Source organism: Gallus gallus, chromosome 11 (genome assembly GCF_016699485.2).
Source record: "Gallus gallus isolate bGalGal1 chromosome 11, bGalGal1.mat.broiler.GRCg7b, whole genome shotgun sequence".
Taxonomy (NCBI): Eukaryota; Metazoa; Chordata; class Aves; order Galliformes; family Phasianidae; genus Gallus; species Gallus gallus.
Genome location: NC_052542.1, coordinates 6,575,106 through 6,593,047, shown reverse-complemented (window position 1 = coordinate 6,593,047; position 17,942 = coordinate 6,575,106). Strand labels below are relative to the sequence as shown.

At 37.2% G+C, this 17,942-nt stretch overlaps 1 protein-coding gene across 2 annotated transcripts in view; it reads left to right on the top strand.

Annotated features, from left to right (window-relative positions):
* Window positions 1-17,942, top strand: part of LOC107054281 — a 125,738-nt gene that overhangs the window by 91,277 nt on the left and 16,519 nt on the right. Inside the window, exon 4 of one of the 2 annotated variants that reach the window (XM_046899711.1) lies at window positions 14,487-17,915. The exons of the other annotated variant lie outside the window; for it this stretch is intronic. Coding sequence (XP_046755667.1) covers window positions 14,487-14,619 — 133 coding nt within the window. The 3' untranslated portion in view covers window positions 14,620-17,915. Of the gene's footprint in view, window positions 1-14,486; window positions 17,916-17,942 lie in introns of those variants that run through there. 2 annotated transcript variants of the gene reach the window in all.

Below are 17,942 nucleotides of genomic sequence, written 5' to 3'. Positions count from 1 at the left end.
CAAAAATTGTGGCTAACTTTATGTAGTTAGTACTTGTCATCTTCTCGTTCATTCAGTCAACATTTTAAATATCAAAAATCAATTTGCAAGTAGAGAACCATAATGTAGTGAAAAGTTTCTATTATGCGCTATTATGCAAACGTTTAGGAGAAACTGTTGGAATAAATAGGTCTAATTTTGGCACCATGTAAAAGATATGTTTGCACATCAGAGGAGATGCATGTAAGGTTCATGCATGCACAAAGTGTTTCTGTTTTGCTGTAAATCAATTTATTTATTGCAGCTGTAGCCACACGTGAACAGCTCTTGGGATAAACCCTGTTACAGAAGTGCAGTCTTCAAACCTGAAAATGAATAAAATATAAACATTACTGTGAAAGGAAGACCTTGCAAGGTCAACTGTAGACCAAGGGCAAAACCAGCAGCTACACACAGAGGCATCAAGCTGCAGTATGTGTGGTTCACATGCAGGACTCCAAGGAAACTCTGAAAACAACGGGTCAAAGGAGAAACAGGAAGAAGTATTACAGCATCAGCTAGGTCATGGTCTTAGCAGCTGAGCAGCAAGAAATATGCAAGTAAAAAAACATAACCGCAATCACCCTGCCAGCTCTTGAATAGTCTCAAACCCATCAGTATCTTGTAACTGATTTTTAGAGAAGGAGCTAAAAAGTGCTTAGCAACCACAAGCACCAAACACAGTGCTGAAAGGTCAAGAAATACAGTATAAAAATAATCATCTAAATGTAAAGGGCAAATTCTCACTTGTGGTTTTTCCACTGAACAGGCCCACCCCTTAATCAAGAACAGCTCAAATAAATGTTCAGGTCAGCCTCCATTATTGAGTCTCAAGTCACTTAGAATTGCAGCATAATTTATGATATATGATACTACTTTTACAAAGAAATCTACTTCTCTTAAAGATTTTAAGAAACTTGGTGTGTGGCATGGCAAGGCAAAAGTCAGGAATATCTCCCACAGTGTTCAGCAACAATAATACTTAATATTTCTATATCTACAGCTCCCCAGATCTATGCCAATGCACCAAGGGAAAGGCAGCATCAGGCATAATAATTGTGATGTGAAAACTGCAGTGCAGTGATAAAGATGCCCAAGGTCAAGCACAGAACCCAGGTTTCCCAGTGCCATTCAGAGGAGCCCAGTTTTTTCCAGTCAGTGCAGAGCAATTTCATTTCAAGCACATGACATAAAGACAGCTTCACGTTGCCCTATGCTAGTTAGCCTGGTGCCTGTGGAGCACAGTGCAGTGCTAGCATGCCTATATTGATCTAAGAACTTGAGTTAGCAGTCAAGTAGCCTTAGTGCCATTATAATGGCATTCTGTGTGCCATTATGTAGACAAAGTATGCTTAAGAGTCCTCCCCAGCAATGCTGCATCAAGCTCCTAAGAATCCACACTTCCTCACTGCCCTACTGCTGTCATCTTACCTGCAGCAATAGAAGTTGAACAACACTCAACACACAAAATAGGCAACCAGAACAACCATAACCCCCATTTGGAAAAAAACAGTTCAATTTAAAAAAATGCAAAGTATCTCCCGTATTCTCAATGACTTCTACACTCATTTATTTCAGCACCATTTACAAAAGGGATTTCAGTCCACGATATTTATGCTCTGCTGGTTTGGGTTTTGTTTTTGGTTTGTTTGTGTCTTGGCCCTCTTCCTCCCTAGCCTTTGAGACTAAACAGCTTAGATGCAAATGTTAATCACCACCCATAATGGAGTTAAGTATGTCACACCCTCCTCTGAATCCTATCTACTAGGAAGGAATACAGTTCAGAACCAAATTTAAGGCTCTATGTAAAATATACTCAATTTCTGCCCTACGTTAAACTTCACACTGCTCCCGTCTGTCCACCCACCATGGTTTTTACTTGCTTCTTTGCCACTCAGCCAACTGTGCAGATATGATCTTGTCAAGTCTTCAGTGCCCCTCCCATACCCAGACTTATGTTCCTCCTAAATCCCAGCTTCTGCTGTCCTCCCCATGAAGGACCTAATTCATTTTTATAAATCATTCTTCTCATCCTTACTGGTTATTCCAGAATTTCCTAATTTCTACTTATGTGTTTGACTGTGAGCTTAAAGAATTGAGAGTGCCCTCACAAGTGAAAAAAAAAAAAACTCCAGCAATACTATATAAATAAGTACTTAAAAAAAAAAAAAAAAAGATAGAGAGTTTAAAGAAGCTTAAATTCACACATAAATATGTAACTTTCATTGTAAAATTATGGCAGAGCAAAAATTATTGTTGTTTGAATTATGAAATACAGATAAAAATTCTACATTACTCACATACCACACTAGCCTGATTTTAATTTATAACATGATTATATACCTTACAATTTATAACGTGATAGCTATGTTGAAAGGTGTTTTTTGTCATGCCTGTAAGAATAAATCAGTTTTGAAGCTATAATATGGGTAGAACCCCCCTCCATCATACACACATCCAAACACGCATGTAACTATCTATGGCATGACCCAAATTATTCCTAGAAGGGGGAGGGGAGGGACAGCAAGGTTGTTTTACAGATCAATACTATTTGTTTGCCTAAACCTTGCATGCTACAGTCTTGGCCCTCGTATTTGTTAACACTTTTTATTCAGTGAAAAGAATGCATACGTATTTGTAACAATGCAGATTTGGGAGCCCTTTAAAAAAAAGTAAAAAAAAAAAATTAAGTCTCATACATGAACGTGTAACATTCATACATGAAAAGGGATTAATATATGGTATTTTGATGACCTGATTATGGGCCAGAGCTGGCACATACATGCGCGCCCACACATAAATGAAGATAAAGTAGATTCTTTTGTTGAAGATGTATTTGAGATTAATGGCAAGCTGGCAGACTGAATGTGTTCCACTGCACTGAAGCAATTACTGTAGTAGGTAAAGCAAGTGATAAAGATTTATTTAGTACAAGGCTGATATTCATTAATCTCTTTAAATCCAATGTAAAGGTGGTTTAAAGTACCGTAGCTCTTCTCTGGAAAGGTCTGTTGAATCTATGACAGAAAAGGCAGACCTGCATAAATGCAGTGCAGGTCTCCATGGACTATGACATTTCTATACCTCCACAGGGAGGAAAGTATTTTAGATTAGTTTAGTTAGCACTGCAGATGCAGCATGCTGATTTACTAAACTCTGAAGCAAGTTCCAAAAATAATTAGCTTATCAAAGATCCACTTTCCTTCCTCTCTTTTATTAGTGTGCTAAATATGGCATTGTTGCAAGGAAATAATTTATTTCAGTAGTATTCAGACAGAAAGTGCAGACTTGCCAAAACAGAGTCTTATTTAGTAAGAGCTTATTCTCAGTGCTGGCTTCTTTTGAATGATGCTTACATTAAATGACTAACCAAACAAATGTCATTCAGCTATATAATTCCTTCCATGTTATTACAATAAAACGAGTCAGGAAGCACTTCTGAAAAGCAAGTTATTTTATTGGTTTAATGTCATCAGAGCAAGCATCATATGTAGCTACACAGATGTACTGGACACCAGATTTTTATGAACTGAACTTGAGGTATCACATGAGAAACCTGTTGAATGGAGAAGAGGCTAAAAAGACCAATAATTTCATATTTTTACAGCAGACTTGTTAGAACAGATATGCATTTAGCAGGGCTCTTTTGTCCAAGGGAGAAAAAGTCATTTTGATTTGGCATATACAAAATACTCTCTTTGAAATAGGTTAGCTCCTTCAGTGTTTAAGCACATCAGTAAGAAAAAATATTATTTCACGAACCACGGTCAGTGTTCCCAGATACTGCCAGCATGCATATAAATAATCAGCAAGACACTCGCTGCCCCACCTAATTTTTTATCTTCAGAAAGCATATTAAAATGATTTATTTCTACTCTGCTACTCATAGCAAATTCAAGTCAGTCTCTCCTTACCTCGCCAGTGACAGGGATATCAGTGGAACCCCAGGTACCAGCTCCCCAGTGAACTGTGCCTGGGGCAAAATCAGCTGTAATAATTCCAGCAACTGGAAATGAAAAGGAGTGTTAACTGTAGAAGCTAAACCAGCACACACCAAAGTTGCATCAACTATGTGAATTACGTAGCAGATAGAAACAAAAATCACCACTTCTAAATGCAAAAAATACAGTCAGTGAGACCCCACATAATGAGCGAAACACAGTTTAATCAATTTCAGTTAGAAGATGTTTAGTTTATGTTAAAACTTTCTTAAACTACTAGAACCACGCAGAAATTGAATTAGAAAAAAATAGTTTTGTACAAAAAAATGTTGCAAGTCAGAAGATGTCATCTTCATTTCAATACTAATACCTTAAAATTTTTTTAGGTGTTTCATACTGTAGGCTTACTTAACCTAAGTTAGCACAAAATAACGGGGCTGGGCCACTCTTTAACATTTTTTTTCACCCAGGTTCCTCCTTATCTCTTTCCTGTTCTCCTTCTCTCTATGTGGCCTCTACAGTTTCATATCTCCATTGAAATGCCTCCCAGAAACGCCTTTTGTTCCAGCAACATGAGATGGTTCCATTGTGCTGACAGAGTTACCTTTTCCAAAAGAGCAAAATTCTCCAGAGAGTGGGGTTTCCAGATCTGAATGCTTAATTTCGTATTCGAGCCCAGCAAGGGCAAGGATACAGAAAGTCTGGATCAGGTGATCAAACTACATGAGCCAGCTATGTTGAAATATTACCTCATTTTCAAATGCTGTTTTAATATTAACATCTATCAAAATATTTTTGAAGACAGTATTAACATTCCACAAGCCTCTCAGCAGCTCTGCCCACTACCCACATAACTCTATGCCAGTTATTAACTGAAAACAAAAGGACAAATTTATTGGATTAACTGTTTAAAAACAAAACAAAACAACACAACACTTTGCCTGTCAAACAAAACCAAACCATTAGCAACCACTAGCTACTTTTCTCCCAGTTGTTACTTGCTTTGCTTCCCTTGGCTGGGAAGTAAACAAACTACCTTTTTTAATATGCAAAATTTTTAAATACAAAACCAAGATGCATTGCCCTGAATTTGAGAAAAATAAATGTAATTATCACATGCATCACACCAGTGTTACAGCTAGTAATTGTCAGCTTGTTTGTGTTCAGCTGAGCGAATTTGTCATTATGATTTTTTTTCCATGTCTTCTATACCTATTCTAGTATTTAAAATAAATCTTTCATAGTTTCCAGGCCAAAACCTAGGAATTGATTTATCTAACTGAACTAAGTAAAAGAATAATTGACGTCTCTAATGAGCAAAAATACTTCCTCCTCTTTCAAATACTTCTTAAATAGTAAAATAAAAAAATTAAATGCAAGGAGAACTACATATTTTATGCCATTTATCTTCATTTTTATTCTGCATCTCTAATATTCTGCATCATTATGAAAATAATGTAATGAATTAAATTTATTCCATGCCGCTGTTATTACTGCTTCCGCAAAAAGAAATATCCCTGTCTTCCCAGTAACAACCAGGGCACTCAACATTTTCACACTCATCTCTACCTTCCAATAAAGAAGCAAATTTCCTAGACAACTTCCTCAAGATCTATGTAACACAGGGCTGCCTATCATCCATTCTCAGTAACAGACAACCACAGGGCTCCCTTCTTATTTGAAATACCTGCAACATCATGATCAGGTGTAAGTAAAAGAAACAAGGCAAAACTAACATTTTAAACTACTTTAGAAAAAATAAAAATCCTGACTTTTTTAACAATCAACCTCCTCTACTCATTGGTGAGATGCTCCAGCCCTTCATTATCTCTACAGCCCTTTGCTGGACTATTTCCAGCAGCCCCATATCTCTTGTCTACAACTATTGGCAGGCACAAAAAGCGAAGGAAGGAAATCGTGATGCTAGAAAAGTTGTTATGACAAAATGAATATGGTCACATTACTCACAAAAGGTGAAGTCACCTGTGAATTTCTTCATATTCATCAAGTGCATGCCAAACTGCAGCACCAGATGATCACATTTCTGCATGAACCAAACCATTTACAGAAAAGCTATTTTAAACACTGCTTTTAAGAATTTCCAATATTTTCATGTCCCAATACCTCTCAAGTCAGGCTCCCTCAGTGCCCTCAGTCAAATGATATCAGCCTCAGAATGAAAGAAAGATTTTAACAAATACATTTTAGAAATCTCAAAGTGATTAAAGTAGTTTTTCTATGCATAGTAATGAGGTGATTTTCAGTTGGCTCTTAAAGGGCTCAACACAAATTTTAAGAGCTGAAAGTGACATGCCCACTGCAAAGCTGGTAGTGTCCCCTTCACGTTATTGCGTAGAAGCTTAAAGTTTCTAACCTAGTGGACATTAAAATATCTGACTCACAACTCATCACTACTACCAAAATTTATCCCAGGTATCAAGCCATATATTTTGGTTGGAAATCTTTCTTGATGAAAGAGGACAAATATTTATTTGTAGGTAGTTTTTAAATGATTAAATAGAAGAATATCAATCATTTAAAGACAGTATTATTAACCTTCAGTTCTAAATAGCAACAGTAAAGTCATCACAGTGCCACTAATGGAGCCAAAAGTATTTGATAACCATTTTTCACATAGGCATATAATTAGCACCATCTCTCTACTACACTGGTGTGAATTATTAAGGATTTATGCCAGGGTGAGGTATCACTGTGAAACTAAAGATAAACTCGATCACAAGATTCAAAGAAATGGTAAAAATTCTTGTTGCTAAAATGACTTATACTTTCTTGGTGGAATTCTTTGAATTCTTCATTCAAAAGATTTCTTGAAAACAATCAAAATCTAAAAGAAAAAAAAAAACAAACCAACAACTTTGGATCTGAAAAATAAAGAAATAAAGAACAACAACAACAAAAATAAACAGGGCAACCCTGGGCTTTTAGGTCTAGCTCTCAAGGTCAACTGATATCATTAGACTTACATGAACTCAATTTGAGTTACAGCAGGGAAATCACGTTAGGAAATATGGGTCAAGTCACCACGCAGTAATAAAGCTGTTACCTCCAGATTCAGTTTCTGAAATATTCTTTAGAACCTGTCACACTTCACTATTTCTAATGTTAGAGTCACAATTGAACAATTGAATATACCTTAAATTATTTATCGAGATGTTTTGAAGAAAAAAATATAAACATACAGATCCAAATGACATCTCAGTTTAGTCCACAATGACTTTGTCCCTAAACATGTTCAGGTAGCAAAATAACAATAAATAAATAAATAAGTGTGGATATACATGTATATAAGTATATATATGTATACACACACACACACACAAAGTGTGTATGTAAATGAAAATGTCTTATGCCTTTGCATATTGAAATAGATAGCATAAAGAGCAATTTAAATGTCTGTGTGGGTACAGGTGTAGGACTGATATGATCAACACAGTAAAAATACAAGGACCGAAGAGAGACACAAAGAATAAATGCTATATAAATATGAATGACAGTGCCAAATTCAGATAAGGTGATGAAATGACATCATCAAATAGATACAGCACTAAATCTAGGGCACTCAGTTACTACAATCATAAGCTCAGTAGAAAAATTAGGTTGAAACATTCTCAAATGTATATTCTCATCTACAGTTTAGGGAGGCATTTTCTAAGCTCTCAGTGTTGGCGTAACTACTCCCAGTGAAGTCTCATGGACCTTAACAATTGTTTTCTAAGAAAGCAGGGTTACACTGAGTACTTTTGAAATCCCATTGTAAATGATTTTCATAGAGAGAATCCGAGCTGTGTGGCATCCTTAGGATTATAAGTACCTCCACGGGATTAAAAAAATATAATGATTAGATACAAATCAGTGCTCAGTTTGCATTCAGTAAAAGCCTGCAGAAACCCCTGGACATTCAAACCTGCTTAGCTAAGAAGGAGAATGTATGCAGATATACAAATGTCCATATTCAGCGAGTGCTTTTCTTACAGAAAAAGTGGCAGATTGTGAAAAGACAGCTGCAGGGGACAGCCAAGAGCACCATGAGGCCTCCCCACAAATCTTCACTCCTTCCCACCTATTCTCAGGTCCTCGGTCTCTCTTGAAACTTCACACTTTAGCTCCAGCTTTCTTCTCACCCTCTCACCCCTGCATAGAGCACACAGAGCAGCTCTGTCTGCAGAAGCAGTCACGTAGTATGTCAGGAACAAACAGCCCTGAAAGGAGGGCAGGAAGACATACATGCTCATGTACTATACTGCCTGGCCATCGTGTGCGTTTAACGTGGATGCAACGGTAGCTTCAAACATCCAGACACAAAGAAAGCTTGCCAGCACTCTACGATTAGGTGTCACAGATGCTGGCTTTGTTACAGTCAATTACAATTAGCCAAACCTTTTTTGGTATGATACTAACCTTGTACTTTTTAAGATATGTCAAATGCAATACCTTTTCCAGTTGTTCTATAAATTACTCAAATTTAGGCCTCAAAATAATAGTTGGATCTCTTTTCAGAAGCTAAATGCAGTGGAAGTCATTTAAATAAATATGGCTTTTTTTTTTTTTTAATTAAAGAGTGAAGTAATATAAGTGGGGCATGCTAATTCCCAGCCATGTGAAATTTATTGTCACTTAAATGTCCACAGGGAATAATTTACGCATCCTCGATTAAGAAAATATTTTTAATTTGAATTTGCATATTTTCCTCATTATGACTAACCTTGACACAGTCCTTTATAGAGGTGCCATGCCCTCAGGTGGGAGTTTACAAAGTGCCCATTTACCAGTAAGACATAATGCAAAACAAATGCACATGTGTTTTCTAACTAGAGAAGTAAGGTGGGTCTTGGGTAGTATGCACCCTGGCTAACCATGGTCTTCAAAATTGTCTGGTGCAGTCAAAACCAGATTAGACTTGATGAAGATGACCTTTATTAAAGTGCGTGAAATCACACTAACGCAAAGACAATGTGGTAAACTCCAGCACAAGCAGGCAACTTCAAAATAAATCAATCACAAAATCACAGGGGTCAAACTCAGACCAAAACTTTCAGTAAAATTAATAACTCCATCATTGTTCATTACAACAAAATACACATGCCAGCGAACAGCTTATGGGAAAGCATTCTATCTTTACAGCTTTATTTTTACAGACCAGCAACTGTGAAATTCTTAGATTTATAAAACCAGATTTTAGAACTGTTCTCATTAGACCACAGTCAAAGCCAATACTAAACTCCAGTCTCTAAAGCATTCGTAAACACATATACTAAGAAAGTTTTGAAAAAAGATAGAGCTACTTACACCTCAAAACTTCACCTTGCTGAATTTTAGCGTTCTTCTGGCCTATATCTGAAAGCATAGATGGAAACAACGTTGTAAAAAGAAGCAAAACAAAAATGAAACAAAACAACACCACACACACAAAAACAACTGTGCCCAGAAGAATCCATTCCTTCCACATTTGGACTGTGAACAACGCTCATAGATCTTAATGTGACAAGGCTAGCCAGTGCCAGGACTGGTAAAGAAGCAAGGCTGAAATACAAAGAGGCATGTTAGATCACAGTGATATATTGATTTAAGGTGCAATGCACTCACACTTACACAGTGCACGAAATGCTATTAGCCCTCACAACAGAGAATAATATATGTATATATCTTTCATAGCCCCAACACTAACCAAATAAGCTAAATCAGAAAGAGTATATTACCACTATGCCTCTAAGGTCTGACATAAAAACACTGAAATAGTTCAAAAAAGCAGTCAGAGTATAAGTTAAACATAAAGAGGCATTTACATAGCCAATTAAAATCTGATCATACTTAGTCATTGAAAAAATATAGAAGGATCTGACTAAAACAAAAAAGTATAATGGATCAGAGATCATTCTGAAAATGCAGCTGAGGGCAATGAGTACCAAAGTACTGGAAAAAAAGAACTGTGATCTACAGGAGGGGAAATGCACCATGGTGTCAACATGCAATTACCTCTCAATTAAAAGCAAAAGAAATCATAGAATAGAATCCCAGAATCTAAGGATTTTATGAGTTGGAAGGGACCTTTGAAGGTTATCTAGTCCAACTCTCCTGCAGTGAACAGGGACGTGCACAGCTAGATCAGGTTGCCCAGGGATGGGTGGATTCAGAGAACAAATAAATAAAAAAAAAATTAAATGGAAAATGTAGAAGGGACTTTCAAGCATATCCCGTGCCTACACAGTTAAGGACTGTAAGTGCCCAAAGGCTCCCTCAGTAGTTATCTAGCACTTTCTGGGCAGCTGATGCAAAGGTCAGGAATACAGCACGGTCACTGCCCATACCAAAAATGAGAACACTGCTGCAAGCTGTTTTCAGAGAATTAAAGACATCCAACTCCAAATACAGAAGGACGGCCTGCGGATTCACAAGCATCCCTGGATAAACCCAGACATTCTCATCCATGCCTAGCTTTCTCTAAGCAGATTAATCCTTATTTTAACTACAACTAAAGATGTGTTATGACTTATAGTCTAAGGATTAACTCTCCAGTATGCAAAATAAAATACTATATATATATAAATGATGAGAGGAAACTCAAGGCGGCCTCAAAGGCTTCTGAAGTTTGTTTTAAAGTTTTGTTTTCTTATCATCTTTCTACAAAAAGAGGCATTACCTTCTACCAGCACAAAATTGTCTGCTCTATAAAGGTCCCTAAAATTATAGCTCAACTACTATACTACAGACATTAGACTATCTTGCATCTGTCTAGTATCAGCATTCCAGACAACGTGCATTTTGTTGTAATGAGAGATGATGGAGAGATTAATTTTATTGAAAGTTTTGGTCTCAATTTGACCCTCATGACTTTGATTTATTTTTTTTTATTTTGAAGTTTTCTGCTTGTGCTGCAATTCATACAGACTGAGAGAGCTGGGGCTGTTTAGCCTGGAGAAGGCTGTGGGGAGACCTGATAGCTGCCCTTCAGACAAAAAGGGGGCTATAAGAAAGAACGGTCTGTTGTGATAGGACAAAGGGAAATGGTTTCAAACTAAAAGAGGGGAGATTTGGGTTGGTTTTTTTTGTTTGTTTGTTTGTTTTTAAATCAGGATAGCGAAGTACAGGAACAGGTTGCCCAGAGGGGTGGTGGTTGTCCCATCCCTGAGGACATTCAAGGTCAGGCTGGATGGGGCTCTGAGCAACTTGATGGAGCTGTAGGTGTCACTGCTCATTGCAAGGGAGTTGGACTAGATGACCTTTAAAGGGGCCTTCTATCTCAAATGATACTACGATTCTATTAGAGCCTATCAGATCCCATATGATTCTGTTAGATCCTATTAGAACAAATAATAAAAGTGTTAGTGTAACAGTTTATTTCACAGGGAGGACTGAAGATTTCAGAGCACATTACAGGCAACACAGCTGAAACCTCATGCTGGTTTCAAATATGATCGAACTCAATCTGCTTCCAGGTAGTGTCAGTTACAGGGCAAACACTAGAACTGTTTAATTTATTGCAATCAAACCCATGAAGGTGAACTCCAGTGATCACAAGGACCCGACCATAGCTGCTACAGCTCTCAGCAAGACATTTAAGAAAAAAAGACAATGAGCTTTATTTAAAGATGTCTAGGAATTCCATGAAGAGCACATGCTCATCCTGCTAGGGATGCTACAGTGTCATTCGTATCTATAGAATAATACTCTGAATATCTACCTCTACCATCCTCACAGCTGTACTCTCCTAACTGTATCTTGTGTGATGTGCAGCAGAAACTTTCTTACAATTATTTCATAGGTTGCATTTCCCTTTCCCATTCATACCAAATCTATGAAAGCACAGTAATCCTCCAGTGATGTGCCAGCTGTCTAGGTTCAAAAGATATGATTTCGTCAGTGGAAGGATTTCTATTGAACCTGGACCTAACTGTATACATCTATAGCTAATTTGGCTGGAAATATTAAGATCACAATAGCAAAAACAGGCTTTATTAGAGGTGAGCAGCTGCTTCCTTAACAGGACCCCATTCAATTGAAATATGTCTAGTCCCTTGAGAATAGCTCTGTTTGCTTTACAGGTTCTCAGCTGCAGTTTAGCAATTAAAACTCCACAATGTTAAGCAGTTATTTAGACCGGTGGAATTACAGAGCAATGCACTCTTCACTTTTTGTTTACAGATGCAGACTGTGTAAATACCATATTCCTATGTGTGTGTATTATGTATACATTGATTCTGTTCAGAACTTTATTTTTAAAATAAGTTTTCAGTTTCTTTTTATACATACCTTCCAATGATTTGTTATGTTCTTATTAAATATATATAATACACATAACAGAAGGATGAATAGACATTAGAAATCCTGCAAAAACACCTATAAAAGGACAAAGAAGTCATATCAGTACAAGGAAGCAGCTCTCACACAAGATTGCATGCATTTCCTTGCTTCAACCTGTCAGTGTCCCTGCAACGTAACGGTGTAAATATGGACATGTCACAGATGCTCTACACTTGAGCTGGAAGTAAAGGGAATTAGACTAAAAGATGGTGTGATAATCAAATTATGCCCTCAAAATGTATATATCAAAATGCACATTGGCTACACACAAAGCCATCCTTAAGAGTGCAGTACAGAGTTCCAAACAAAAGCATTTTCTTAATGAAAACACCCAGACTACACAACCACTGCATTAGGTTGAAGATTTCTTCCCTCCCCTTTGAATGTATCTCATTGCCAGAGGAGAAAACAGCCTGTGGCACATATTGTAAAAACCAGGTATTCCAAAGGAGAAAAATTTCATAAAGCCCATAAGATTTCTGAAAATATCACCAACAGAAAAGCATAGCTAAAAACATCTTTACTTCTTTCACAGGAATAAGAAATTCACATGAATAAGAAACCTAGGAATCAAGCCTGACTTTTCACATACATAGATACAGAGCATAGAGGTTTTGCTGAATCATTGCATCTAATTTTTAAAAGTGCTCTCTCTCAGAAGCATTATTCTTAAGCATATGTAGCTTAATCTCACTTCTGAAGTTCCATGTTTCTCTATATTATCTCTAGAATATTACAGAGCTTAATTAGAATTGAATGAAATGCATGACATTTTCCATCTGACTGAAAATATAAAAGATTTAAAGGATTTTATTTTTATATATTGAAAAAAAAAAAAAAAAAGACTGAAATACTTACCTATGCCTGCTGTTCTCCAAGGATGATTTTGCTTAAAAATGAATAAAGAGCAGCCAGTCAACTTGTGAATTTTACCTAAAAGAAATAAACAAACAGAAAAAAAAAATGTACACTGAGTAAAGGAAAGAGGAGGGAAAAAAGCATTAAAAGAAAGATTGAATACTATGATTTTTTTAAATTCTTTTTAGGAACTTGTTATTGTGTTTTGGTTTGGTTTGGTTTTGGTTTGGTTTTGCAGCATTTCCTCAACAGATCTCAGCAAGAATACAGAGGTTAAGAGGTAAGTAAGTGGAAAAAAAATAACTCAATAATCACACAGACATGTTTTTCTAAGGGTTGAATGCTTGTACCAGGAACAGTGAGAATTCCTGGGTACATAGCCTTTCTTTCCTATGGGAATTCTCCCATTTACCAAGCAGCCAACTGACACAGTCTGTGCCACTTCCATCAGAGGACAAAGCAATACTGGCATTCACTGGGAAGCAACTCAGTGCTTCCAGAAGATAAACTGTAAACCTTGGGTTTGCTCTATGAGCCACTTGACTTTTCCCTTTCTTCAGAATGTGAGGTGACTTGGTTTAGTTTGGAGAAGAGAGGACACTTAGCTTGGTCCAGATGATAATCAGGAAAAAATAGAAGAGTCTATAGACTTGTAGCATGCCGGTTTGTAAAGGATGTGTCGTACTCTCTCACAGAGAACAGGAAGAACAAGAAAATGTCAATGAGCTCTCTGCCCCACAGCCTCAGAAAATCAATCACTAGTCCATGACTATACTGTTACTAAGACAATGGGAGTTAATCTTACCGAGGCTTCAGCCAATTCACCTTAGTGTCACTAGATGAAAGAATTCAAAAATTGTTTATAAGCCTCTACGAAAATATTTATGACTACTGTAAATCCCACAAGTTTTAGGATGTGAGCTTGTTTGTTTTGTTTTGTTTTTTTTTTTTAAGTTGCAATCTAATTTTCAGGTAAGCTCCGTAAAGAAATAACAAACAAAGCACAGAGTCCATTTCTTATATTTAATAATCTTTAAAGTCTAACGACCTGCGGAACTAAAATGGATCTTGTCTTGTATCTCCCACCAAAATCACCTCACACTTGGAGAAGATAGACAAAGTGAAGTATTTAAATAACTTCAGTACAGGTTTCAGTTAAGAACACGGAAATGGTTTAATCTTACAGAATTTATGTCGTTCCAGCCTGATTTCTTAAAGATGTCTTAGATTTCCAGCTCTCAATTAATCATTTTGGTTTTTTTAAAAGTAAAATGTGAATTACTCTCACTCAAGTACCGTATTTTGCTCAGTTTTAAAGTAATAAGTAATTGACATCCTTTTTATTTACAGGAAATGGTCTGTAAGAAGGGAGAAACGTGCATCAGCCCAGCCCCTTCCCCAGGAGACAAGCTGTGAATCCCACAGCAGGGGAGGCCTGATCCTGGGCCAGGAGTTTGCCCAATTTAAGAAGTTCTTACAATAATTATCTTTTAAAAAGAAACACAAAAGATTTTCAATTGCTTAAAAGCACTTCAGTATTGATACCGCCAATAGGTATCTAGGTGCTAAAGCACAGTTTGGACTAGATCCTTGATACGTTACACCATGCTAGGGATTTGGAATTAAGTTCCAGCATTGCATATAGCATAATATTAAATCATACACAACGCACTATGAGCAATCCTCTGCTGGCCCAATCTACTAAAATGATTTATGCACAGAAAATTTAACTGTACAGCAGGGAGACTGCTGCACATTTGCACCTTCACAAAGAACCCCTGTCAAACAAGTCACCGGTATAAATGCCACTTGGGCAGGTTTTAGACTGGCGTGAGATTTAGAGTTTTGAAATAAACCCAGCTTCTTTCAATATGAAAGGACAACCAACATATTATATGGAAAGTAAGCAGTTTCTTATGCACAAACATATAAATACTTTTTATGGCAGTCACATAACAAAAAAAAAAAAACAACAAAAAAAAAACCACCACCAACCCACCAGCATTAAATAAAAGACCTGCCATAATGCAACCTGTTGTTACTCCTCCGAGTGATTAAAATACGACTTCACTACGCTGAAGTGTCTCTCCTCCCCCTTGTGCCAGCAAACCCTTTCTTCCTCTGTATTTGTTATACATTTCTATTTATATTATCTGTCTAGCTGTCTGTCCTGAGATTGTAATCTGCTTAGAACAGGCACTTTCTCATCTTCACCATTCAGCCAGCAGTGCAGTTGGTGGTTCACCATGGACAAATATTAAAAGAACCTCTCTGAAAAAGGACAACTGTAAGAGGGAATTCTATTGTGTAAAGCAAATGTTCCCATGGAAGAGAGCTAAGATACTCAGCTGAACGAGTTTTTACTCAAAACACTATACAAAATATTGAAACACCCCTCTGCACGTTGTTTGCTTGCACATAGACAGAGATGACGTCTTTGCGGGCCTCCTTCTGACAGCCACACAGGAGGACAAGTTCTGTCGGGATTGTGACAGGAAATGGCACTTGTATAATTGTTTTGGGAAATTTAATCAACACCAGAAAATACATCAGTGCCAGAAATGGGAGTACTTTTGTGATTCCTTCTTAAAAAGCCAGTTATGTGGTAAGGAAAGGATTTTAAGGAAAACTATATTTCACCTTACATTTGAAACAGTGCATGAATGAAAAACAGGTAGTACAGGCTGACAGTATCTCTAGAGCAGCCGCTTCCTGCCCTGCTGTAAATTTCAGTAACCTTGCACAGCATACAGGAACTCTGAAATTAGAACCTGTCAGAAGAGACTCTCTAAGTTATCTTTTTTCATGTCTGAAAGTTTCACCTTTCTATGTGTCTCCATTCAGTTTTATAAAATTTGTAAGAGAAAAATTCCTTGAAGCTTCACTTCAGCATCAAAACAATTCCACAATTAAAAACCTCCAGAAAAAAAAAAAAAAAAAAAATTCCATACAGTTTATTCAGCTACAGCTGTGAAAAGGATTTGCACAATTTGCTGTGAAGCTCCACTCCAACCCCCTCCAATCCAGTACCCTTTTGCCCTCAGCATCCACCTTCTCCCCTGTTGAAATCAAGAATGCAGAGTGGATATTGAAATTAACTAGTACAGTAAGTGAACTGCAGAATTAGTGCCAGTCTAGCAAATTAAACAAGGGAATAACCTAAATTTTTTTCCATTTTTCCTTTTTTATTTCCAACAAATTAGAGGGCTCCAGTAGATTTTATCAAATACCGAGCTCCCCACTCTCTTTCTTAAACTGCATAAATGCCTTGAACTCCCAAAAGAACGTCAGCATTCCTTAGCCCCATGTAGTTCTCTTTCATTTACCCACTTCCACAGCACCGTTTTCAAAGACTTATTTTAGCCAAAGGGAACAAAAGTGGAAATCCTGAAAAGAGATCTGCAGATTTTTCCAGAATTTTTAGTCTGCCCCCTCCACCAACTGTCCACAAGACCTCAGCTCCCCTGTTGGGATATCCTTTATGGATGACTCCTAAGGCACTTAAAGATTAAAACAAAAGATGAGCTTCACAACTCTTCCACTGCAATGCCAGCCACAATAGTTTAGTCGCACCCTCTGAACACAAAAGAGAAGCCTACACATACCTTTGAAGCTATAAACCTTAGACAAATTCCAGAAAACAGCAGACAGGCATGACAACGTATTATATAATTTGTTTTGCAAACTACACAGAGGCATGCACACTATGTGATCTGATCAGATGCATGAAGTGCAAAGAAAAAGTTACTAACTACTAGGTTGAAAATGTTTTCTTTAAAAAGTAATATATAACCAACCAAAGTTCACAAACAGCCACACGGAACAGCAACATAAACATTCAGAAAAATAAGGGAAGTGTCTCTTTAATGCATAAGCTGCTCCAAATTGAGCCCCAAGTGCTGTGCGATGCTAACTACAATAGACAGCCTGCAGGCTGCTTCAGAACTGCACAGGCACTGAATGCAAAAAAGAGCCACAGTGCTGCTGCAGTGGCATCAGCTCCAATTCAAGCACAATAAGGGGGCAGAGCACAGAATTATTCACTTGCATCACAGAATGACGAGACCGGTAATCTAATTTTGCGTGCATGCCCTGAAACGGATGCTTAACAGCACAACTCTATTTTACACAGAGCTTCCACTCATACCCGCACAAATTACAAACCTGTAATTTATATACACAACTGACTAGTTTATTACAATTCTTCCTTACAATATCATTTGCTCTGCTTTTGCTTTCAAATAACCCATAATTTCCAACCATTCCCATGGCACAATTTAACCTAAATAAATCCATTCAGGTATGCTTCTGTCATCAATTATTTTGCAGAGTACTGAATTGTAACTATTTACTTTGAATTTTGTACACAGATATGAGATTAATTGATAATACAAATAATAGGCAGTTCCAGTGATAGCTTTGTTGTAGTGAAAACTGAAAGCTTTACCCACAGCAGCTTCTTTACAACTTTGGAACAAAACCAGATCCTGTCTGTGTCAGTAATTCTGCCCATGGTGGTATCTTCAGACAAGGCTGTCACTGATACCTGCTCTGTTTTGTTGCATTACCCTTGGAGCACTCTGTACAACTGGAAAAAAGAAGATTTAGAAAGATGAGAAGTCCATCCATGGATGGAGGCGATCCTCCGTGCTCTGTGCCTAGAATGGAAAAGTTCTTGAGGATCAGAAAATAGCTTGTTACAACATGAAATGCAGATCTTGCTAAAAGATGGTAGATAAAAATGAACAAACTGAAATAAAATAAAACTTCTTTGACCAAGCCTACTCTATGCTATGGTCTTTTGTT